Source organism: Cheilinus undulatus, linkage group 8 (assembly GCF_018320785.1).
Source record: "Cheilinus undulatus linkage group 8, ASM1832078v1, whole genome shotgun sequence".
NCBI lineage: Eukaryota > Metazoa > Chordata > Actinopteri > Labriformes > Labridae > Cheilinus > Cheilinus undulatus.
This window is the reverse complement of record NC_054872.1, coordinates 33598138-33623565: the sequence shown is the minus strand read 5'-3', so window position 1 is coordinate 33623565 and position 25428 is coordinate 33598138. Positions and strand designations below refer to the sequence as shown.

The 25428-nt window shown below is 38.5% G+C and overlaps 2 protein-coding genes across 2 annotated transcripts; one reads left to right on the top strand and one right to left on the bottom strand.

The window, feature by feature from the left end:
- Positions 1 to 1970: 1970 nt before the first annotated feature.
- dedd1 (death effector domain-containing 1) lies at positions 1971 to 18135 on the bottom strand. Its single transcript, XM_041794371.1, has 6 exons — positions 18049 to 18135; positions 17557 to 17701; positions 16548 to 17055; positions 16281 to 16409; positions 13675 to 13836; positions 1971 to 4488 (listed from the first exon to the last, which is right to left on the bottom strand). Exons 1-6 carry the CDS (start codon positions 18051 to 18053, stop codon positions 4082 to 4084), a joined length of 1356 nt encoding a protein of 451 aa, XP_041650305.1. The 5' UTR covers positions 18054 to 18135; the 3' UTR covers positions 1971 to 4081.
- Positions 18136 to 18626: 491 nt separating this feature from the next.
- rabac1 (Rab acceptor 1 (prenylated)) lies at positions 18627 to 24858 on the top strand. Its single transcript, XM_041792772.1, has 6 exons — positions 18627 to 18705; positions 20290 to 20425; positions 21557 to 21769; positions 22868 to 22965; positions 23591 to 23692; positions 23945 to 24858. Exons 2-6 carry the CDS (start codon positions 20304 to 20306, stop codon positions 24031 to 24033), a joined length of 624 nt encoding a protein of 207 aa, XP_041648706.1. The 5' UTR covers positions 18627 to 18705; positions 20290 to 20303; the 3' UTR covers positions 24034 to 24858.
- Positions 24859 to 25428: the final 570 nt, after the last annotated feature.

The window sequence follows — 25428 nt, the reverse complement described above, 5'->3', positions numbered from 1 at the left end:
GAGTGACTTTAATACCTTTTTTAAGACACTCTCCATACATTTTAAGAGCCTATCATGTTCACCACCTCTAACCTGTTACATAAGCAACACCTGTTTTGCTGATTTTAGGACAGAAATGTGACAACATAGAGAAGAAAATGCCTGTAGTATTGCTATTGTAGTAAGCAAATTAAGCTTCCTTGAAGCATTTTAGCATTGAATATGAGGAAAAACAGCTTGATTTGATACAATAAAGTAGCTGACTGTTAAAGCTGATAATATATAGCTCACTGTACTTGAGTTACATTAAATTTTGATGCAGAGTTCCAGAGGAGCATCCATGTGGGATTAAAACTAAATGACAAAAAATTACAACCTTGTTTGGCAAATATGAAACACTAAAATGTAAAAAATCTCAGTCTTGGATTTTATGCTTAATACTTTTTTAAAGCCTTAAAATTTGTTCAACTGATTTATCAACTTTTAATACATTTTAAGACCATGTGGACACCCTGTAAATTATACATTCAAAGTCTGGCTATAAAAAAGTAAGAAAAAATAAACAATTTATGTTCATTTTATGTCTGTTGTTATAAATACATCTATTTGTTAGTATCCTCTGCTGGTCTTAGATGGTACTTTGGACTCAATAGAAAAAGCCTGTTTGACAGGCATTGCCATAGAAGGTTAAAGTATGATTTTACAGCAGATCTTTTATTAATTTCTACAAGGCATTTGGATTTAACTGTAAAATGTTAAATCAAAATGTCTGGACAGCAAAGCACCATACTATATTAAATATCCATGCAGAATACAGCACAAGTGCAGAGTTCTCATTTATGTTTCAAAGTGAAATGAGGAGACTCTTCAAAGTGGCCTTTAGCCGACATTTACTTTATTTATTCATGTGCTTGAGGGCTTTGTAAGGCTACATCAAAGAAGTTGATTATGTCTGCAAAGGCCCTGTTATAAAGTCAACAACCCACACACTTAGATTAAGGATAGTTTTGTATTGAAAACAACTTTTGTACAATAATTTAAAAGCTTTAGGCTCAAAGCCTGATCTCCTACATTTCTTATTAATCTAAATGTTGATTCAGTGTTTGTACACCAGAGCTACATGAATAGGAGTTTCAAAGTCAAATGGATAAACACAAGAGAAACTGGACTGGAGCTGCAAGGATGTAAGCATTGTAACCTTAAGCATGGTAAGCATGAGGGTATATGAAGTAAAATGAGAAACACTTGAAATGTAATCAAAACCTTTGACATAACCTTATAAAAGATTCTGACAGCAATAAAAGGCTGTGTAGTACCGATCAACGTCCCCCTCAGAACCAGATCTTGGTGGTGTTAGAGCTGTTATTTTTAAATAAGAATGCCAGCTAGTAATCTAAAATAAACTTCATTTTCTAGTAGAGAGTTTTTCTTTCAAAAAGCAAAACAGCATGCCATGTGATTACTTCAGCTGCTGAAAGGAAGATTATTGTCAAGGAAAAAAGTGTTGTACAAGGATGGATTGTCTGAAAAAAATATTGGAAGCACACACACCATTCTTTGGTTTCATCAGATGGACAGCTTAGAGCAAGGAGAAATAATTAAGGATCTGATCCACGGTGACCTGCATTCGATGGTCTTCTTCTGTCCGTTTGGGGGCAGGGAGAGGGCACACTTCCACTAATACAGGTAACAGAGGGTGGAGAACTAGGAAAAATGACTACTTCCAAAATGGAGAAACATAAAAAGGCGCTTTAACAGGATGCGACACAAAGAGATTCAAGACACGAAGTTTAGATTTCAGAAGATGTCAAGTGATGCAAGGTTTGAGTAAGAAGGATTTGTGCAGGTCTGATTTTCAAAACGTCCTACTGACATAGCTGTCAGAAATGCTTACAAACTCAGAAATATACTGGAATAAAACTTTTGTATATTAGTTTTTAGTGTGTTACTTTCTTTATTCAGCAACAGATATCGTCAGCATGTACCTGAGTTACCACAACATGTCTTTTCACTTATGAGTGTGATAACAGGCACCTGAAGTGTATAACAAATAACATACATGGACTCAAGCTTGTATAGTGTCATTTGACTACTCAAAGTGCGTTTACACCACAGGTCACACCTACCCATTTACACCATTTTATGCCACTCGCTCTACAATCACACTGATGGCAGTTTGCTACAGAGAATTGGCAATCAGTATTAGATAATCCCATTCAAACAAATGCACACTCATTTACATGCCACCAATGAAGCAGTGGGAGCAAACTGAGTTAGCCGTCTTGCCAGAGGACACATTGAGTTGTGACTGCAGGAGCTGGGATCAAACAATCTTCTGATTTGGTCATGACCAACTCTACCTACTGATCCACAGTCGCCACATTAATAGGACTTTGATGTATACAGTTCGTGCTCAAGTAGAGCTTTTTTTGAATGGCTTTGTTTTTTCTCATGGCCTTGGCTGGAAATTTTTAGGTATTTAGACAAAGATTCAGTAAAAGTTTTTGTAGATTAAAAACACAATTTTTGAAAGAATTTAAGGATATTTAATGTTTATTACTCACCAGAAATGTCCAATATACAAAGATTTCCGCAAAAAAAGTTGCCATACGATAAGCAAATTATACATTAACAAAAGTGTTCCCCAAATGAGATTTTTATCTTTTATAAACAATTCTATTCAATGTATACATTAACAACACAATTTACCAAAAACACAAAAAACAAACATGAAAATGTGTCCATTGTCCCTCCCTTTGTCCAGCCCTGCAGAGCTCTGCACTTCAGACAGTAGTAGCAAGTCTGCCTGCTTAAGTCGTGCCTGTATGAGGGGACTTAGAGGAGGGGCCTTATTGATCTTCTTCTATGAGTGAAGTCCAGGCATTAGTTCCAGCAGGGTGAGTAGACAGCTGTCTGTGAGCCACTCTACTGGGCCTACATAGCAGGGCTGAGTGGAGCGGGGATGTGCACTTTTGATTTTGATCTCTCCAACATCACTTCTATTGACCGACGCACTGTCCTGTGCTTTACTTGCTGAGAGAAGCACTTGCTGAGGACTAGCTGGAAGCCGGGGCACAAGCCACCATTGCATTATCCTGGTTGCTGTTGACAAGCTTTGGATGATGAATCTTCCATGGTCTGCTGAGGCCTGGCCCTAATCACTGCTGTCATCTACTGGCAACTCTCGTATCCACTGACCACGGCAATCACAAGTCTGGTTATCGTGGTACACAGGTCTGAGAATCCCAGTGTTTGTTATCTAGGTGTAGATGTGTGGACTGTGCTCTCAAAAGTTAGACACAAAGGTCAATCTGTTCTGAGAGTAGGCCACTTTTCCATCTGTGCTCAATTCTCGCAAACATTTTTAAAGAACAGAAACTTTTTTTGGCACATTATTTTCTCAGTTAAATGTGTTAAAGTAAAGTCAGGACAAGTTAGTATTATTCCTCATGACAAAAAAAGAATTAGTACAACTACGAGATATTAACTTTCAGCAGTAATCCATTGTTTTTATTTAAGAATTCAATGTTGGAAGGATGCCCACAATGCAAGCATGAGTTTAGGCAAAATTTTCTCCTAATTGTTGACTAGGTGTCTGGTTTTGTTGTGGTTGAGTTTGTATAAGCATGCATGTTTGTAAACATCCTTTTTTCTGATGTGTTTCAATAATTTGTGGAAGCCCAACATTCTTAACCTTTTTCATTTAACATTATCAGTGTTATGAGAGGCTTTCCACTTGATGTTGTTACAGGCTTGCCTGTGCTTGTTCTCAGTGAGACTTAAAAGGAAAGCCTTGCTACATCCTGGTCTCCTAGAAAGTAGCACCTGTGCCTGAATCCAAAAGGAAAGCACACTTATCCATCACTTCTTTTAAATAACAAAGTTTTTTTTAAACAAAAGAATGAGAGTTTTCAAAATGTAAGGCCTGAAATAAAAACAAAGAACAGATGGTACGTGCTGCCACCTAGTGGTTATTATATGGATTGCAACTATAAGCAGAGGCCTGAAAAAGCTCCCAAATTTGCATGCAACCATGACTTTCTATAGCACTGACTACTAATGCATTCTTCAAGGTCAACACAAAATCCTCAGTGTTATCAGCTTAAAAGGCCCATTGAGTTTGTGAGCGCCCACCATTTATGGGTGACATCGTTCTCCTGGCTCTCAGCAGCCTGCGGCCCTCCTCGTAGTCATCTTGGTCCACACTGATCAGCAGGCGGACGCCCTCCATGCCTGCTGCCATCCTGAGGGAGTCAGTGATGAAGACTCCCTTTAAGGCCTCCAGCAGATTCCCGCTCAAGTAGTCACCCCAGAAAGCCTCCAGGTTGTCCAGCTCTGTGAACCTGATGTCACAGACGATAGAGCCCAGGTCTCTGGCACGAAGCAACTGATTGGCTTGACTGAACAACTCAAACTGCCGCTCCAGGGGCTGCTGTTTGTCCGAGGAGACGCCTTCACGGAGGGCCGACTCATTCTCCAGGTACTCGGTACGGACACGAAGGCGGACATCTGATAATAGAAGGGGGAGGAGGAAGCAATGGTGGGGGGGTGAGGGCGTTCATAACACAAGGGAAAGTATAGGGTAGAGAGCAAGACATGAGGGAAAGATAAAGAAAGGAAAGAGAAAGACAAGAAAAGATAGAAGTGAAGGGTAAGGGAAAACGAGATTTAAAAGAAGTTGAAAGGAAGTGAAAGGGGCCACAGACAGAAGGGAGGGGTCATGAGGTCAAAAGAAAGAGAAAAGAAATGGAGACAAAATCATTAAAACACAGCTTATTTATCTAGTCTACTTAAGCACATTTAATTAAGCCGGAATTTTTTTTAAAGGGTTTGTAGGCAAACAGTTCCAAAAGGAAAATGTAATTACTGGACACTGAAATACTTCAGGAACTTTCTCTTTTTTAAAGGAGCAAATACAGAGGTGCAGCTGGACAAGCAGACAGTTAAGGGTGCACTGACAACAGACAAAAGGGGCTTTTGCATTTTCTGTGCAAAAACCTGCTGCAGCCCCTTCAGTTAAGGTCAAACAAGATGGCCATTTTTGGCACATTCGAGAAAAATACCAAGTGATCAAGTAGTGAAGTTCCTTTTCTTCCAAGGCTTTTGATAATTAAGTTTTACGGTTATGTTTTCAATTGAAGAAAGTGATGCATGAGGATTTTACATAGGACACCTCACATGATCTTTATAATTTACTGGCATAGTTAATTTAGTGCACAAACTCAAGCAGATATTTTGATGGCAATGGCAATAGTAATAGCAACATAGTAGTGTTCAACCATGGATGCTTCTTTTTCCAGCCAGGTGTTTAAAAACGCCACATTATTTCTGATCAACATGTCTGTGGTGAGAACAGATAGCTGCCGGATTTCCACAGTAACAGGATTGGCGGTCATGCAACAGCACAGCGAGAAAGATCAGAGGATACATACTGTACTGAGCAAAAGCACTGCTGAGATCGTCCCCCATGTCATTATCCCAGAGCTTCGAGTGGAAACGGGCTGCTGGCGACTTTTGCTGCAACAAAAATCCATCTCCCCCACTCAGACTCCTTTTATTAGAGGTTAACAGTGATTACTATGAATAACATCCAAACTAATAACTAGAACATTCTACTTAGCTCCTTATTGCAAATGTGTGTGGAAATCCTTTGAAATCATGCTTCCAATTCCAAGAAACCGTTTTTGCTCTCCAATATCTATAAGGGGACTTTAAAGGTGAAATCTTAACAAAAAATATAAACTGAAAACTCTATTACACAATTTATCAATAATTAAGTAAAATGATAAACTACTTTGTATTTATGAAGGAGGATAGGCACTGGGACATAAAAACACATGTTCTGATTGTCACTGTGAGTTGGAATTATTTAGTTAAAGCTTGCCCATAAAAGCTAAATCACATTTGAAGACAAAGATTTAAAACCAACTTCAGGGGGAATAAGGTGCATAACAGTTACAAGAAAACATCACAGACTAGGTTTAAATACTTTACAAGAGCTTTTACCCCACAAATAATTGTTCCAACTCAAGGGTTATGTTTACCCTCCTTGTATTCATATTTTGTTTGGGGCTACAGGGAGTGGTGCTGGACTCAGGGGGATAAAGTTCGGAAAATGCCAACATTAGAAATGCAAATGTTGAATTAGGACATTGATTTTGCATGTCTTTAACATTTGTAGAAGAGCAGTCACCAAACAGTGTTTTTGCATTCAAGCTTCATCAGGCTGCAATTAGATTGCCATTGAAACACTGGACTGAATCAAGGGGACAATTAATCAATGAGGTTTGAGAGAGGTGTGTTATGTTGGGATTATGAGATCCAATCAAACCAGAGACCTTTTAATTTTGTCAACACAAAGAATAATAACCATTTTCTTTATAGAGGGTATCAAACGACAAATATACACATTTTACATGACAAATAATTAATCACTGTTTTAAAACAAGCTTTATAAATAGACAATTTACGTTTTTCAAGTCAATCCATTGACGTTACAAACAGGTACAAGAATACTGTACATTATGTAGTGGTCAAGAAAACCTTGTAAAACTACAGAACATGACTGTCCACAGAGGAAATCGAGTGTCAATAACAAGTATTTATCGCCATGATTCATTGTTTTGTTTTGTAACAATGATTAGCAGTGGACAAACATTCAAAAATGACTGTTAAACAGAGATCCCCGAGCACAACCCAGGTTCTCTGGTGCTGGCTGGTTGTGGAAGCAAAGTTCCTGGAGGAAAGAAATAATCTGCTGCACAGTGAGAATGACTTTACTTTGTCTTTATTTAGCTTCCTCAGGCCTGTCCAGCACAATCAAACAGGCATACACAGGATTGCTTAATACATAGTCACATGACCAGTCATCAGAATTTGTATCATTTATCATAACACAAACACAACATAAATGATATAACAGAGATACAAGAACAAGAGAACAACAGCATCTTGGTTTGTACAATTAATACAGACCCATAGAAAGAGATGAGATGGGTCTTGTTACAGTCAGAGAGACAGCTGCTCCACCAAGACTTTAACTGATTATTAGTACACTTCATTCGGCAAGCTAGGTTGAGGAGGACATTGATCTCGAGTATTAATTACATAAACTGATAGAATGTTTTCTTGTTTTTGTAGCTTATATAGTTTCTTGCATTTCCAATTATGTATTTTCTTTTTTTAAATGCATGCACTTTCCTTGCTTAATTTCTTGTTTTCTTGGTCTTTTAACTCTCATTTATGTTGCGTTTGTATTATGCTGACAGATATAGATGCTGATGACTGGTCATGTGACCTTATGTATTAAACACACCTGTGTATTCCTGTTTGATAATGCTGAGTGAACCTGAGGAAGCTACAGGGAATGCACGTTCTTTGCTAATAATAAAGTCACTGTAAAGTCATTTCCAGTGCCCAACAGATTATTTATCTCCTTTGTAATTCAAAAATAATGGTTTGTGAATGGTAATTGATGATCATCTGCCTGGTAAAAAAAAAAAAAGGAAATAACATTCCTGAGCTCAGCAAGTTTCAGTGTTGGAGTAACAACTAGTAAAGAAGGCAACAACAAGGTCAAAAACATAAGTAAAGTCTGCAACAACTGTTTTGCAGGTGCAACAAGAGTCAGGTTTGCTTGGCTGACAAAGAGGGAACTTTTTAAGGTGTTCTTTAAATTTGGCTTTAAAGGAAACACCACAGCTATATGCTATTCCCAATAAGAAACTGTGGTTGGCAGCACCTTTCTAGTGTGTTTTTCTTTGCAGCAGGCCCTGTATTAGTTGAAAAGGTAGGGAGTAAACTGAATGTAGCAAAATACAGAGGAACCCTTAAGGGGGAAACCTGCTGCAGTTTCCAGAAATCTGACAGATTTATTTTTCGGCACAATCACTCACTGAGGAGAGTAGACAAAGTCTTTCTGTGATCAGTGTCAAAACGCAACCACTGTGATTCAATGTTGCAAAACAATAAACTTAAAAAACTGAAAGGTGTGTGGTTAAACATTTTTTGAATAACATTATTGGAAGAATTTCGACATATCTGCAGTGGCAGCGTGGGTCTAAGTATTTCATTATTGTAATTCTCACAACATGTCATAATGAGTATTTAGGAAACACTCATTATGACATGTTGTGAGAATTACAATAATGAAATACTTAGACCATGTCATAATGAGTATTTAGGAAACAGAACGCTGCATATCAGCTAACACTTCGCTCTCTTATACAATGTTCAGAGTGGACTTGGTGAAATATTTTATGAAATGTAAGTGAAAGCACCATTAAAAGTCGACCTTTTGGATCATTACACTGTATGATGGCTGGGGCTATGATAAACACCTGCCCTTCATGCAATTACTGTATTTATGGATGGCCTCCATTTCTGCCTCCCCATTTCATACTGAGAGGGATGGAGGTAGAGATAGGGCCACTGAGGAGGAGGCCATTTAAAACCAGAGGAACACAATGATAGTCATTTTGTTAGGGTTACAGAGCACTTCACGCTTCATCAGACACAGAGACATCCACTTAGACAGGACATTAGGAAGCACAGCTTTCATTTTCTCACTTTAAAAAAAGCCCGTTCGGCTTCCTCCATCTCACCCCCCCCCCCCCAAAAAAAAGTTTAAGTACCCATTTACGAGGAGTCACTTGGCACGGAGAGCTTCAACTCTTATCGATCCGTTTTTCTGCTGAATGACTGACCAAGAGAGTGGAGAGTTAGGAGAGTATCGAGAGTCAGGCAGATAGAACTCTCTCCTTCCTCCCCATAGACAAAAATCACTCTACCATTTTGCGTAGTTTGATCATTTAGAGTTCGTTCTTTCCCTCTCATTGTGTGTAAGGATACTGTTTTCCTGACACACAGGCTGGTCTGTTTAGAACTGCGAACATAGAGAAAGGAGAGAAAGAGAGAAAGAGACAAGCACAAGTGGGTTGGATATCTGTCGACTTGGTCGGTTTTTCAACATCAAGCAGGCATGGCAAAGCACTCACTTCTCTTAGTTGTAATGAGTTTTGACTGGGGGATATGTTTTTTCACTGACAAGGTCATCAGTTCTGATATGCCTTCAGTTTTACCATACCATAATAAAGTGCCTAAGTGGGATGCTTGAGACTTCTCTTACCTTGAACAATCCCTTTACCCTCACCTTCACCAACCCATTATTCAAGCTCCAACCCTAACATTAGTCTGGTATGCCCATTTAAACAAGTAAGGGCCTTCTCAAGCACCCCATTTAGATAACAAAATGACACTGCTGGTCTGAAGATACAGATACCTTATGGGCATTTGTAACAGCAGTTGTCATTGTCTGAATGCAATTGTGACACTTCACTAAAAATGATCTGAGAGAAGAATTATGACAGAAAGAGTATTTGAGGTGTGTTTAAATGCTGGGGGCCAGCACTGGGCTGAACTGCCCTATCTATCTCTGCCCCCTCTCTCGAAAAATACACAGCTAGGTTTCACACGGGGCACAGAGATAAGATACAGCAGGAGTTTCCTTTAGCAGAGCACTGTTGGGTTATCTTCCTCAGAACTGTTCAAGTAAAGGTTACACTGGCTCTTTTTAACAGCATCTGCTGGCAGCCATTTTAGATTCTCAGAAATTGAACACATGGCCAGTTCATATATCAGAATCGGTTTTGTATCCAAATTAGCATTTTTAAAACTTGAAACATCAGAGCTGGCTCACAAAGTTTATGAAATTATAATACAGTTTAAATATCCCAGAAATTACCAGGGAGTTGAAAAATGACTTTCTAAATATTTGTCTCCATTACGTTTTTGCAGTGAACTCAACTGAGATTTTTGTTCTGACATATTTGCTCTTAATATCTGCTATAAACTTATTGTAAATTTTTGAAGCTTGAGGCATCAGTTCTGTGAAATACCCACACCAACAACTCATGTAAGACTAGAGAAAGGACTCTCAAAACAGAATATTTCTCATCCACACTACACAACATTTAAGAACATAACAGGAATGAATTTCAAGAGCAAATTAGGGAGTAGGGTAGGGGGCAGCTACATTTTGATACACAAGCATCGAATACAGAGCAAAGTGGCTGCAACGACCCCTGTTGTAACAGGAGGGGAGAGCCTCTTTTACCTTAGGCATCGGCCCAGACTTGTGAGAGAACGCATGCCTGAGTTGATCGCACACAGCAGTATGTATGGACAGAGCGGGGTGACACACTTATTTGTTTTGTTCCTCAGACTCCCCCTGTGTCTCCACGATCCTTTGTGTCTCAGGTTACTCGATCTGAGTCACAATCCTGAGTCAACCTGGTGGAATCAAATGTGGAGTCAAGACAGCAACAAGTTTACAATAACAGGCACATCACTCAACCTGAATAGCTAGAAGGGCTGTCTTCATTATTAGAGATATTATTGGTATTATTTGTAGAGTCACAATTAATAGTCCTTAGTTGAAGTATATATTTCTGAGCAAAAGGCAATTATGGACATTCAAAAGGAAACTTTGAGGTCTGCATGAATGAATAAGCAAACGTCACGCAAAAGCCAACAGATGTTAGATCCATCTCAATCTTGTTTTGCAGAAAGAAACCAGCTTTGATTGATTCGAAGGCAGGCACAATTTGAATCATTGAACAGAACACTGATTTTATTATGCAGCTTTTAGTAGTGTTAGATATTTTAAATGTTTGTTCAAAAATGTTTGTGAGGTTTGACAGTTGACTGTATTTGACAGCTCTGTATCAAGACTGACAATTAAGCAGAAGATGGGCTGCATCTAGTGTTGGCTGAACAGCATCTTTCAGTACAGAGTTAAAAAGTACAGGTGAAAACCTACCAGGCTGGATTCTTACAAAAAGCAGCAGCTGAACATAGTTCAGTGGGTTAGATGGAGGTAAAATGGGTGGGAAAGAATGAAAACAAAGCAACATAGACAAATGGAAAGGGAAGTAAAACTCCCTCATGTAGCACATAAAAGAAAGACTGTTGAGGAGATATAGCAAGAGCATGACAGTAAAGACACGATGGGTAATAGGAAGATGCAAGAAATGTCTGAAAGGGAAGGTCAAGGCATTTTGGATAGCATTTTTTGTCCCACATGTTGAAATAATTTCAGCAAAAAAATTTTTGCTTAACTTGTTAAAAGGACATAGATGGAAAACCAGAACAAATGCACACACAGTGAAAAGATCTCGATGTCGCTGCCAGAAGACAAAATGTAGTTCTATTAAGAGACACAATAATTGTGAGAATAAGGGCAGATGCTGATGTTTGATTTCATTACTTTTTATGGTATAAGACTCCGCATATGCCGCTTTTTCCCCTTATAATTGGCCTTCAGAACTGATCCCTTTGTCCAAAGGGTTACTTTTTCTGCCCTGTTAAAAATCTCTTATTTGATATACCTGATGAGAGCAAGAAACTGATTGGACACAACAGGTAATCACTGGTAACTGATCTGTTCATGTGACAATATTTGGCAGATGACTGATGTTTCTGAACAGGACAGGATATCAGCCTATACTGATGTCAAACACATGTATCAGTTACTCCTTAGTTCTACTATCTCTAGCAAATGCAGGTACCTTACTGAGGCAATATCTCCAAGTACGGTTCAGTTATCCTATATTAAAAACAAAAAAATCAATATTTTAAGCCACTGGAAATTCAAAACCACAATTACGATTGTATTATATAATTTTGGGTCTTGTGAACATAGCAGTAAGCGTCTATCATCATCAAATCAAATAAGACAAATTAATTCCAAATCTGACATACTTTCATTGAAGTTAGGGTTTGATTTCAGTGGATATGATGGGCTTAGGCATTGTTTCTACAATTCACTTTGTGACAAATGCTGGTGAAGAGGTCTTTCCTCTGTTCAGATTAATGATTTTACAGTACACATATAGACAATTTGTCAAAAATTCTTCAACTGTGTTGCCGTGGCTGTTGAAATGCCAGCTAATATTCAATAATGGGGCAAAATGGGTTACAGTGTTCCAAATAGTGGGTCATGCTATGAAAGTTACAACTAAAGTTTTGGGCTGATTTATAGTCTAGGACCTAGGTGGATTCTGTTGTTTGGCCGACATTATCTGTTAAGATGAAGGATGTATAGTTTGAGTATTTCATCCCTCAATTCTGAGGCCTTTCCATTGCATTGAGCAGCTTTGCTCTACTTGGTTTGACTTGGTATGGCAGCCCAAGGCGGCATGGAATCTGCTTTTCCACCACAACCAAGCTACCCATTTGAGGGTGCATCTAGAACTGATGACGCAGCATTTTGAGCCCTCATCGATCTCATCTACAGTCACCAATACTGAACCTGCTGAGAGCCATGTGCAACTTCACTACCGGATTAATGTTTCTTTATCACATGACAAAAACTGGCAAAAAACAGAAGGAAAGACAGGAGTTATAGCTGAATGACTCTGTCTGAGCTTCTCTTTACATCATCTCAAAGCAAAAATCAAACAGTTTCTATGCTCAGACTGTCAGAATCGCACCCTGCTCTTTACCCATCAACGCTCTCTTTTTCTGCGATCAATAAACAAAACAATTTTACTACATAGAAGTTAAAGAACAATCTTCTGATGATTGATTTATGGGTCTTTAGGATAGCAGAAAATATACAATCATATTTTTTGATTGTGCAATGAGAACTGTATACTTTACTAGTGCCAATGAATAAATTAACACTTGTTAGTTGTTACACAATAAAGACTGTCTCTATCATGGGTTTAATGTTTTTAATAATTAGAGCATTTTATTTTAAAACAAAGAAAGTCCAGAAAATCTTTGTCTATAAAAAAAACGGGGAAAACTTTCGATATTCGTAGGCCCAGACAAAGTTAATCCTGCCACTGCACCTGGTCCTCACTGATTTCACTTGTGAATGTGAGAACTTAGGCCATGCATCACTATCGGACAGTAGTATGAGCACATGTATCTTAAGTTTTTGGTTGTGTGTCATAAATGTTTCACATTTCAGTCGCACAATGAATGCTGAGATTGCACCCTGTGAACCAATTTGATGTCACCATAGCGCATTCTGAGGTGGGACTGGCATTTGAGCCCTGCTCCAGAGCAGGACCATTCTCGGTGTGGCTCGGCATGGCCCAGCAGGGCCAAACTGGTAATGGAAAACTAAATCAGCTTGGATGGATCGGCGCAGCAGAAAGTCATAGTGTAAAAGGCCCATTTGCTTGCTGACCTTAGGCATTTAAGTAATCTCAAACAAGATAAATGTTTAGGATTTGAAATCAGAATGATTACAAAGTGTTTCCCTAGTCATCCACTTGCTCATTTGTTGGTACTAATGCATCAGAAATGTTCTATAACTCTTTCTCCATAGGAGAGCTAAAACAGTTCAGTCTTGATTTAAAAAGCGATTTTGGTCCCTTAACTTACAGTGTATAATTTTGGGGTTGATGGCTTGAAAAGAGAAATCAAAGATTATTCTGATCTGATGAGCAAACTTCATAACTCAAGTTGAAGTTCAACCTCTGGGAAAACCAGAATTGGGAAAGCAAACAGTATCTGATGTAACAGTGGACAAGACATGACTATGGTAACATTGAAGTGCTGGAACACAGTTAATAAAAGGATGTGAGAATGTTCTGTACAAGAAAATGGCTGAATGTAGAGAGAGGGACATGAGATGAAAAGCTAGAAGGGGAGAAAAGCATAAAATGCAAGGAATTCACTTACCACAAGACACTTTATGTTGTGGTGGTGGTGGTGGTGGTGGTGGTGGTGGTGGTGGAGGGACAGATTGGCTCTGTCTGGGAGCTTTCCTGGGCCTGCGGCTCCAGCCATTTCCCTTTTTCCTTCTCCTCCTAGCAGGTGCTCCAGGCATAGGAGGATAGGTACCTGACAGAACATGCACTTAGTTGATTTAGGATTGGATTGGACAGTAGGATAATTGTTATAGGTTATTTAAGGCCTGTTTATACAAAACATTTTCAGGTGAAAAAACAATATTTTTGTAGCGTTTTGGCTATCTGTTTACACAAGAACAGCATTACAGGTGCCTGAAAATGTAACAATTTAGAAACGGGCTCCAGAGTGAAAAGTTTTCAAAACGCCCCTGTCCCAGTCTCCCTATAAACAGGGAAAACGACACTTTCTGAAAACCCACACGAAAACTACGGCTGTAGTCGGTTGTCAAGCACGAGTGTCGCAGTAGTCTGAACCGAGCTGTGGTAACTCCACCTGAGCAGTCTGGTGTAGTTACCTCTGACTCAGCTTGACAGGTCACAGACAGCTGGATTTAGAATGGTGCAAACAGATAAATGTGAAAAGGGGAAACATTATTCTTGTCTGGAGTTTCGTTAGATAAAGTCATGCTATAAATTTTGGAGATGATTATATCTACTTGTTTTATCGATCATCGTGTTCATCACTGTCATCACCATCGTAGCCTGGCAGAGAAGATTCACGGCACATATAAACACACACACAAAAAAAGCTTTGCTAGATCAGTCATGTTTTAATGTAGATAATCACTGAGAATGATTAATTTTCCACAGACGAATTCAGCTTCTACAGCCTTTAATTTATCATGAATTTTCCTATAAAGTACAGCGCTTCCTGCTCATGAGTGCAGCTGGAAAAAAAAAAAAAAAAGAAAAAAGAGAAAGAAAAGAGCCTTTTTCAGAATGGTACTTCTATTTCCCCCTTATTTCAAATGTATCTACTTATCAGAAATGATTTAGCCTTTATCTTTTTTCTTAAAGTTCTAACACAGAGACTCACCTGTCTCCTCCTCCATCGGCTGCACATCAGTGCGCAGCTGATGGAGGAGACAGGTTTTAAGCTTCCGTGTTAAGAGGGAAAAAAGTAGTTGTAATCTATTCCAAGAAGCAGATAAAATTGAAAAAGAGAAAGAAAAATACCATTCTGAAAAAGCTCTCTTTTTCCTGCTGTAATTTGAGCAGAAAGTGCTACACTTTCTGAGAAAACCCACAAGAAATTAAAGCTTGTAGGAGAAAAATTTTTCCATGGAAAATGAAACAGTAGTAGCAGATATCTTCATTATAGCAAGAATGGTCTAGCAAAGCATTTTTGTTTTTTTTTTATGTGCCGAGAAATCTCGCTGCTGCGCTACCTTGGTGATGAGAAGGATTTAGTGATGAATTATGTTCATGCACCTGTGAATAATAAAAATGTTACACATTATCAAAAACACATGAAAGTCAGGGAATGTGCAGTACTGTCCATGTTGCAGAGACAGATTTATTGAGCACTAAATCACTACAGTGTTTTTCTGTTTCCTGCAGTCTCATGTAGATGGAGATTGTTTTCAAAACGTTGAAGTCTAAATGTGTAACTCTTTGAAAATGAAAACAGAAAATGAAGCAGAACGCTGTCGTGTAAACAAGGCCTTACAGTGGTTTGCAGCTGCAGCATTGCTGTTTTCACACGTCACTGGTAAACAGTTACATTAGGACTGATATTCAGATGAAGTTTTGTCTAATTTTTTTCCCTCTTTCTCTATGCACAATGGGGCATGTGTGCTCTCTTTTCCTCCCTTACTCAGGTTATTTAAGAAATAAAAGGCAACAACCATTACCAGACAGGATCTCGAAATGTGAAGTAATTTTACGTAGATAAAGACTGGCTACAAATATCATCTATTTTTGCATTGTGGAATAATGGTGAGTTCTGTCCAGCTCTGCAGAAATCTTATCAAAAGTTACAGATGACTTTACCACCCAAGATAACCAACAAGTGCTGGTTCACCTCATCTAACTATCCCTTAAAAGGGGTTTATACAAATTACCTATAGCACAGTGCTATGCTGTGTCATCCGAGTATGAGCGTATATAAATAGAGCCCTTTTTCTGACAGGTTCACCGTTTGAAAAATTAGGCCTGTGTCATGTAAAGGAGCTCTGTCATCACTTTCATGGTATCTTAACCCACAGGTAGTGATGCTGCTGCTCATTACACAGCACCTTTAATACAATGGTATTTAACACAATACTGTGGCCATTTTCAAAAACCCTGGGATACAATATTACTGCCCAACAATAATATGCCATTAAGAGACTACAACATGACCAGGGATTAAGCTTCTTTAAAAGAATTAAATATGTTTATATTACTGTCTTTTGTACGTCTGTTAATTGCTCGATGTGAAATCCGATGATCAAAATGTCTTTGTTCTGTTCTCCACAAAAGATTCGTCACAGGTTTACTGCATGTAACCAGCTGCAAAATACATTAGTGGCTCTATGTTTTATACTTCTGACCCAGAAAATCTGTTACAGACATTAAAAAAGTACTACACTCATATTCTCATTTGACACATACCTGTTCTTAATTGTTGTGTGAAAGATGGAAGAGGTATATCCGTCGGGCTGCAAGTGTGTTCTATTCCAGAGATGCACATCATGTCTCTGTTCTGTATTCCATACCTCTGACCACTTCTTTCTGGAGATACTGAAAAGCATTAAACCAAGATTATTTATCATAAACTGGAAATTTAGGAGGTGGGTGCGGTAGTAGTTGAAAAATTCTTCCAAAGCACGAAACATAAACCCAAAATCTCAAAATATGCATGTCATGGTTCATCCTTACCTGTCCTTCTTTTCTTGTTGGAAACAAATGGCAGCAGATCATGACGAGTAAGGACTCTCAGTAGCTGCAGTAGTGGCTCCAGGTTGCCATCACTGAGGTATCCATGCCTCTCCAGTTCTAACAAAAGCTCAATGCCACTCTTAGGCTTAAAAGAAGCCTGTATGGGACTCTTGGAGTTCTCAGGCCTTAACCTTCTCCAGGCCTTAAGCAATTCTTGGCTTGGGGCTAAGCCCACATCATCTGGGTTGCTCTGACAGGGTTCTACTGTCCAGCCTGCAGGGTCAAGTGGGTGTGAGGCATGCCAGGTTTCATTCAGAAGAAATGACAAGACTTCAATGTCAGTCTCCGTCAACTGAGAACCAACTATATCAAAGACCTCATGAAGAGACAGCATCCCATAGTAGTTGAGGCATTCCGCTTCATCCCAGTACAGTGAGTGCCTGAGAGGGTAACCTGATTGATGCATTGCGGCCATTGGTCTGCCTATAGCCTCTCTCCACCTCACCACCTGTTTCATGATGAAGATACAAATGAAGGCATAAACACCAACACACTCAGCAGAAGTGTAAAATTCAAACTGTATAGTGACAATGTTAAGAAACATCAGCATATTGTATTGTTCCAGTTATTTTTAGTGAGTAAAGTTTGGTTAGGGAAAGGTAAACCATTGAAATTAGAGCATCCTCTAACCCTAATGTAATGTATGTGCATTTAACTGTTGCCTACTATTTAACACAAATGTGGCGTTGCTTTTAAACCGCTATGGTTACTGTAATTCAGTTCTGCATAATTAAATTGTTAAAGAGCTTATACAAAAGGGTTATAAATACATTTTAAGCTGGAAAAAAGGTGTGCTTCATTCTTTGCAAGCTAGCAGCTAGCATAAACCGACAACAGCCCGTGTTTGCATTGGCTAACATTATTTTGTCATTTCAACGTTTAGCATGTCCGTTGACTTGCTCCACCATTATTTAAGGGCCTGAAAGTGAGCCAAAGTAAGCAGCCTTACCTTGTCGGTGTCAGTTCGACGTTGTTTTATAAAATATGAGCAGAAGTTATCAGCAGTGCCAGTGCTGTCGTTGTTTAAAAGCCACAGACAAGGCGTTCCTCCCGTCGAGCAAATAAACACCTCAGTATTACGTAACGACGTTTCTCTGTGGAAAAAAATACACGCATTATACGTTTGCATTTCAAACGCCTGTTCAGCTAAACGTTTTACTCACATTTTAAACCAGCGTCGAAACACTTCAGTGTTGTGTACGTTATATTTATTCGTTTTCACAAAATGCACGCATGTATGTTAACGATTCTGAAAAGTCTCGTGCATTTTGGTCAAAATATACTAACGGATATTGCTTGTTTGGACTGTCGTTAGCTGACACTGGCTATCTTTACATTTCCTGCCATACAGACGGGCCCTCTATCATTTTACTGACAACGTAAAATGGGATTTTAAAGTTTACATTGCATATTACGAGAAATAACTGCAAATTTCACATACCTCATAGGTCACGTTCCTTGAAGGGTGATTTGGTATCACTCCCACCAAGCTGTGCTTTCAGAAGCACAATAATAAGGAGAAACTGACCAATCACATTCCCCTGTCTGCCTGATGACGTCAGGTCACGTTTTACTTTCACTGATCCTGAGTCAGATTTACACAAGAAGCTACAACTCATGAAGTGGTACCTTGAAAGCAGAGAGCTGATCCCAAGTCTGACTTTATAATCGGATCTGTCCCAGCTGTTTTTCGCTGAAAACAGCAGTCGCCTTCAGCTATATATGCTATTTTTTTCGAGGATGCCAAAAAGCCGACAAAGACTCTATTATAAGACTCAAACATTTTCTTTCCGCTGTATAATTTTGGAAGAATTGCTATACAAAACATGTGCATAAGGATAGGGTGACACAAAAGTGCACGTATGTATATATAAACTGTGTGAATAATGAAGATTGTAGATTTTAAAACATTTTTGAAGTATGCAAACCTTTAATAAAAAACGTTAAACATAAACATTGACTTGATGGGCATTCTCTTGTGCGGTCGGTGGGTGGCAATATTTTCTACCCAGACAGGAAGTAAAGAAAGAAATCCACATCACATCCGTGAACCACAACAGCAACAAAAGATTTGGAGCTGCCCCATCGAAGTTAAACTGTAAGTTTATTTTACATACATATTTGATCATGTTAGTGACATAATCCAATATTTAACATACTCTTGTAGGCGTATATAGTGTGGGAATTTATAAATGATATGTCTAAGTCTGTTAGTTGATATGAACGTTAGCAAAAAGGCTAGCTCTGACAGTCTTTTCAACAACAAACAAGTTATTTTAACAGAGCAATTGAAATATAACTGAGCATTATTGACGCTGATTATGTATTTGATAAATGAATTCTATAGCAATATTTGTTTGCGGAAGCAATTTCTTGGAATTCTTGTTTGTCCGGTGAGGTGGCAGTGACCAACCCTGTCGTAGACTCAAATTTTCCATTACTTTAATACTCCTTTGTAACAGTGTTATGTAATTGCAGCATTCTCAGCCTGTATTGATAAGAATTGTACGACTCTTGGCAGTTAATAAATGGCATGATGGTTAAAACAAACTAGTCACCAGCCTGTTTAGTTTACACGCTTTCCAGAGATTAGTTTAGTTTAGATTAGTTTTTAATTTATGAATATGTATAACTTGAAATAAGGTAACTAGTTAAACCGAAGTACATCTTGTACTTGTTAAAAAAGAATTATCTATTATATTAACGACAAAAATGTAAGAAGAAATGTTATGTAATATAAGTTTAAAAAAAAAGTTTAAAAAAAATCTGGTTTACCATGGTTATGAGTAAAGTCTACAGCAGAGCCAATATTTCAATACTCAGGACATGTGATGATCACTGTGATAGTAGTGTCCATCAGTGCCAGTCACACCATTTAAAAGTGTTATTCAGTCATTGGTGTAAATGTAAGGCTTCATTCAGGTCATACAATACGTAACAGTCACATTTTGTCATGTTTGTTGAAGCCACTCTGTTGTCAGTAGAGGCACAATGTTATGTAAAAGAATGGTGTAACCAACAGATTTTATTTGGAGCTGTGGTTAACTGTACTCTATGTCTTATCTGAATATGGACGTTTAGTCCTTTGTCTATTCTCATGTTGTTAACTGATGAAACCACCATAGAAGCAGTCTGTGGAAGATAAAATATAGTATAAGGATATTCACTATTTCTTGCATTTGTTGCAAATCAACTCCCTTCAGAATAAACTTTGACATGTACTGACGGAAGAATGAATTAGTTTGGTACATCACTTGTTCAGCTTTGACTGAGGAGACTGAACAATTCAGGGTATGCGGAAGAGAACCTGCTAGTGAGCAGGTCTGTTCACATCAAATCATACCTAACAGACTCCAAATGAAATTGGGCTCTATTTTCCAAAACCTGGGGAACTCTGTGTTTAGTTCTTTTGGAGCACTTTCAAGGTACCTTTGAATAAGGAATCGAACCCTCAGATTTTTCTATATGACTTTTGTTGAGCAGGAGTTTTTTTTTTCTTTTTTTCTTTTTTTAACAACTTAATGCTCAGCTCTAATCTACATAAAATTATCTGATAACTTTGTTGGTGTCTGATTGATCTTAGACAACTCTGTAGATTAGAAATAGCTACTCCCAAAATTATACATGCTGTTAGAATGGTATTTTTTTTTTATGTTTAAACTGTTGCCCTATTGCCCTGCAGCAGACAGTCTGTAGATGCCATCTGGGGCTCCAAAGGGGGAGAACTGTGTTGTAGACATGGACAGCAAGGCTGGAGATCTGTTCAGTGCTGAGGATGCCCATCCAACCGGAACAGGTGGAGCTGGAATCTTGGCCAAGTAAGAGTCTATACATATGTAATTTTAGAGTAATAAAGCAGCAAATGAATAGAACAATAGTAATTATAATGCTGTCTACAGAAGGGTTTGCGACTCTATGTTACTCTCATGCCCTTTCTTCAAGTATCTTCTGCTGTTGTCAATATTCGTCTACACTAAGTACAAATGATATTATCCATTACTTCATATACACTGTAAGGGCATAATGTATCTTGCATTGTAATGCTAATGTCTTAACAGATGATCTAGTCCAGTGGTTTCCAACCTTCTTCGTATCTAAAAATTATCCACTGGGAAAAAATAAACAGTGATTTTTACTGTTTACATTAACAAAATTCCAACATAATAGGCATATGTATACTTTTTATTGCAAAAGATGTATGCAGAAATTATTAATTATTACAACAACATATAAAAGCTGCTCTAAAAAGTGGGAAGAGTAAAAAAAACTCAAAATTCTCAAGTTTAAAAAGTTGTACATTTACAAGAAAAAAACACAGTTTTTAACTTTAAAAGTTACAAATTTACATGAACCTTGACATGAATTATAAGGTTAGAAATAGCCAGTTGCTTGGAAGAAAATTACACCAGGTGAAGCTGTTTCCCTGTACAAGTCCTGCAGCAAAGAGCCTAATCAATTGATACTTCTTGCGGGACTGAGCATTACGGAAGGGCTTGTGATTTAAGCCCAGAATCATCACTTTATCATTATCATATGGAATTAGAAGATACATTTATGTTAACTGAAATTTTTGACTTTAAAAATTGTACATTTATGACTAAAAATCTGAAATTTTGAGTTTAAAGATATTAAAATCAATGACTTTTTAAACTCAGAAATTATACTCTCATAAATTGACAATTTTTTAAAACCTATAAATTATGAGTTTGGTGTCTTGTTAATATAGGACTTATAATTTCAAACGTTTCACTTTTTCTCACATAAAATCTTTTTTTTTTTCTCAAAATCCACAGGATCCTCTTTTTGTTGTTTTTTTTAGGGTTATCAGAGCCCTGCAATCCCCTGAGATCTTTGGCACACCCTCCATGGGTGCCTGGACCCCATGTTGGAAACATCTGATCTAGTCCATGTTAGTTTGTGATTTTTTTTAATCGCTCTCTTTTTCCCAGACTTGGACTTCCCAAAGGCTTCTCAGCCGGTATGGCAAAAGAATGGATCGACAAGCGCCGAGTATCCATTCGACCTTGGGCCAGCTTCGTGGACCAACGCAAGTTTTCAAAACCCCGCAACTTTGGAGAGTTGTGTCAGAGGGTAGTGAAAAATGTGGAAACTTACAACAGCAACTATACTTTCATCTTCATGGGCCTCATCCTCTACTGCATGTAAGGCCAACAGACAGGAATTTATAGAATGAATGGATGAATGAAACCTTTATTATCCCCTGGGGACTTTGTCTCACACTAGAAGCATAAAAATCATAAACGACTTACGACAACATTCATACAGGACAGTACTTAATGACATGGATCAAAATTCACATACTAGTGCATCTCAAACAATTAGAATATCGTGAAAAAGTTCAATTTTTTTGTCACTCATTTCTGAAAGTGAAACCCATGTATTATATAGACTCATTACACCTAGAGTGAAATATTTCTAGCCTTTATTTCTTGAAATGTTGATGATTTTGACTTACAGATAAGAAAACCCAAAATTCAGTGTCTCAAAAATTAGAATATTACATAAAATCAATAAAAAAGGATATTTTAAACAAAAATGTCTGGCTTCTGAAAAGTATGTTGATTTTTATGCACTCAATACTTGGTTGGGCCTCCTTTTGCATGAATTACTGCATCAATGTGGCGTGGCATGGAGGCAATCATCCTGTGGCACTGCTCAGGTGTAATGGAAGCCCAGGTTGCTTTGATAGCGGCCTTCAGGTCATCTGCATTGTTGGGTCTGGTGTCTCTCATCTTGACAATACCCAACAGATTTTCTGTGGGGTTCAGGTCAGGCCAGTTTGCTGGCCAATCAAGCAGAGTAACACCATGGTCATTGAACCAGCTTTTGGTACCTTTGGCAGTGTGGGCAGGTGCCAAGTCTTGCTGGAAAATGAAATCAGCATCTCCATAGAGACAAAAAATATTGAACTTTTTCATATTCTAATTTTTTGAGTTGCACTAGTACATCATTAAAGCACTACATGATTACATGTGAGGAATATCAAGCATCAAGTTCATTGAATAAAGTGCAGAGTGCTTATTTAATGCTGGATTATCAGAACTTGTCAAGCAGCTTAATGTGACTTGTATAGTTTGTGTCTTACTCATGCAGGGACAGTGGCGTCTTTTCCCTTACAGGAAAAGGAGAACAGCAAATTCTGACATTTGATTGAACATGAAACATACATGTGTTAAAATATAAAATCCTCCTGTGAATAACACCAAATTGATTTAACTATTGATGTTTTTTCTCCACAGTATCAGCTCTCCCATGTTACTGATTGCCTTGGCTGTGTTTGCCGGTGCCTTTTACATAATTCACCTCAAGTCCCAAGAGTCTAAACTAGTCGTTTTTGGTAAGTAAAGCTGTTCAGTCGTGAACCTGCTAAATACAGCAAAAACTTCACCTCTTGGTAAAAAAAAGACAGAAAATGATAGTTATATTTACCTTGTTTTAGCAGATTTTATACCTACATGGGTAAAATGTCACAAGCAAGATAAATAGTGCAGTTACACTTCCGGTTTGTGCTTTTTAAAGTCAAAACCTGGTTTGTCATTTCTGTGTAGAACTACAAAAATGCTTTTTTTCCTGGATATATGAGGAACCCAGCTACTTGCAGAGATATTTATTGAGGTAAAACAAATAAAGAAATGCAGGGCTGGGGCAGCGGAGAGACATGCAGCAAGCAGCACACACACTGGCATGAAAGCCATGACAGTGCGAGCTGGAGCAGACACATGCCACAGCTGCATGCAGTAGACGTGCACCCAGTCTGAAACAGAAGCAAGACTGGTGCATTATGACATGAGAAAAAACCTCATGGTTAATAGAGAAGTATCAAAGGTTTTTAACAGTCCTATCCATCTTTTCAAATTTATCAGCAGTCAAGCTAATCAGACCTGCAAAAGGCAAAATACAAATATAGACAGTCGGTTTCATCGTGTTTGTGTAAATTAAGTTTTTATTTCTGCACAAACCAGGAAAGGAGCTGACTGTCCCCCACCAGATGAGTCTTGCTGGAGCCGTTTCTCTACCTGTGTTCTGGTTGGCCGGAGCTGGAGCTGCAGTCTTTTGGGTCCTGGGTAAGTCAAACTGGGCATTAGTTCTTCTTACTCATTCATATTCAGAGCACATAGTAGAATTTTCTTTAAATGCTCATCAGGGCATTGCACTGTCATTTAGGTTAAAACCACATCTTGGTGTCATATTTGATGAGAGTAGAAGAAATCACTTTAAACTTGCTTTAGACAGACACTTGCTGTTTTCAAAAGCACCTTTTCCTTATTGATTTTCCCCTCACATCCCGTCTTTTCACTTGTCACGTCTCCTCTCAGGAGCAACGCTGTTTGTGATTGGCACGCACGCTGCGTTCCGTGAGCTGGAGCCATCTGACATGGAAGAGCTCCTCATGGAGCCTGTGTGAAGAACAGGCTGAACCCTCAGCAGGCGCTGCTCAGTGATCAGTCATCACTTTGACCCTGTAATAATGTAAGCCCGGAGGGGTTGAGGAAAAACTGCTTCTAGATTCTGTTCTTTATCTACCTGTGCATCCTGTAATCTTCTTGATATACCTGTTAATCAAGTGTGCACCTCATCTTGCCCCAAAAGTAGTTGCTGTTACAACCTTTTTAAACCCACTTCCTTTCTAATATACAGAAATAAATAATTGATGGGTATTTAAACACATTTTCATGCAGACCATATGCCTTTCTTTACTTTTTTTTGTAACTTTGATGCCTCTGGTTTGTGTCAGCCTCTCATTATCTTAAACTGTGACACATCTTTCAGCTTATTCATGACTTTGGAATATTTGTGCTGTACTATCTGCTGTAAATTTCTTCAGCATTCGTCAATCACAAATTGCTTCTGCAACAATAATTTAGGTAAATGCAATGTTTGCTTTTCTTTACTCCTAAAAAATATATTTTCCAAAGGAAAAGTGCCATTTGAAGCTTTAAAAGTTTTTGTTTCTTACAATAATCATGCTCCAACAAAATGTTTTATTCCCAGGAATCCAAAACAATTTGGTATTTCTGATCAGGTTATTAACATAGTTGGCTTGATGAGAGGGTGACTTAAAAGGTCAGTATATTGTAATGGGGTTTTGTATTGGGGATTGTGCAGTACTTTGCTGACTGTGTGCATATTTATCAGCTCTGCTGTCAGAAAGTTCTGAATTCATTATCATTTGTTTTCATGGTGTTTTTATATTTAAATTTTATTTTGGTGGTGCAATAAAACCACAGATGTAAAGTGAACTTGTTGTTTTAAGTCTTTTTTAATTTTGACTCCAGTTAATTCAAAGAGTTGGTTCTTTTTTAGGTAAAACTGAAGTTTTTTAAAATGTGTGTATTCATGGCAGGAGTTGTGTTAAACTTTTGCATTCGTTATTTTGCCCCAGAGTGAATACACAGTGGGGGAGGACAGTAGCAGCCCTCGTGGCTCCTCTTCTCTATCTACAACACACCAAACACTGCAGCACTCGCCAGCCCCCTCTTGTCCCCCCCGTGGTCCCCCTTTTCTTGTGACCCCCGTGACCTCTTGCTCTGTGACAGCACAGCGAGAGGACCCCATGCTCATGTTGCCATGGAGATGACCTTGGAGGGCCCCCAGTCAGACACAAACTCGTCCACAGACACACTGCGGCAAAGGCGAGCGATCGATATTCTATTATACGGAGGGTGGCAAGGGGGAGGTGTGGGTGTGGGTGGGGGGGGAGTCGCACTGCAGTGAGCTCACTGCAGAGACACAGGGGAAATTAGAGAGAGGGTGAGACTGTGTGTGTGTTTGTCAGTGTGAGAGTGACAGAAAGTGGGTG

Coding starts and splice junctions, on each gene's coding strand:
- dedd1 (XM_041794371.1), bottom strand. Junction 17,056..17,556: donor GTCGAACTGACACCGACAAG/GTAAGGCTGCTT, acceptor ATCATGAAACAG/GTGGTGAGGTGGAGAGAGGC. Junction 13,837..16,280: donor CACACAACAATTAAGAACAG/GTATGTGTCAAA, acceptor ATGTTCTGTCAG/GTACCTATCCTCCTATGCCT.
- rabac1 (XM_041792772.1), top strand. CDS start 20,304: ATGCCATCTGGGGCTCCAAAGGGGGAGAACTGTGTTGTAGACATGGAC. Junction 21,770..22,867: donor GGCCTCATCCTCTACTGCAT/GTAAGGCCAACA, acceptor TTTTCTCCACAG/TATCAGCTCTCCCATGTTAC. Junction 22,966..23,590: donor GTCTAAACTAGTCGTTTTTG/GTAAGTAAAGCT, acceptor TGCACAAACCAG/GAAAGGAGCTGACTGTCCCC.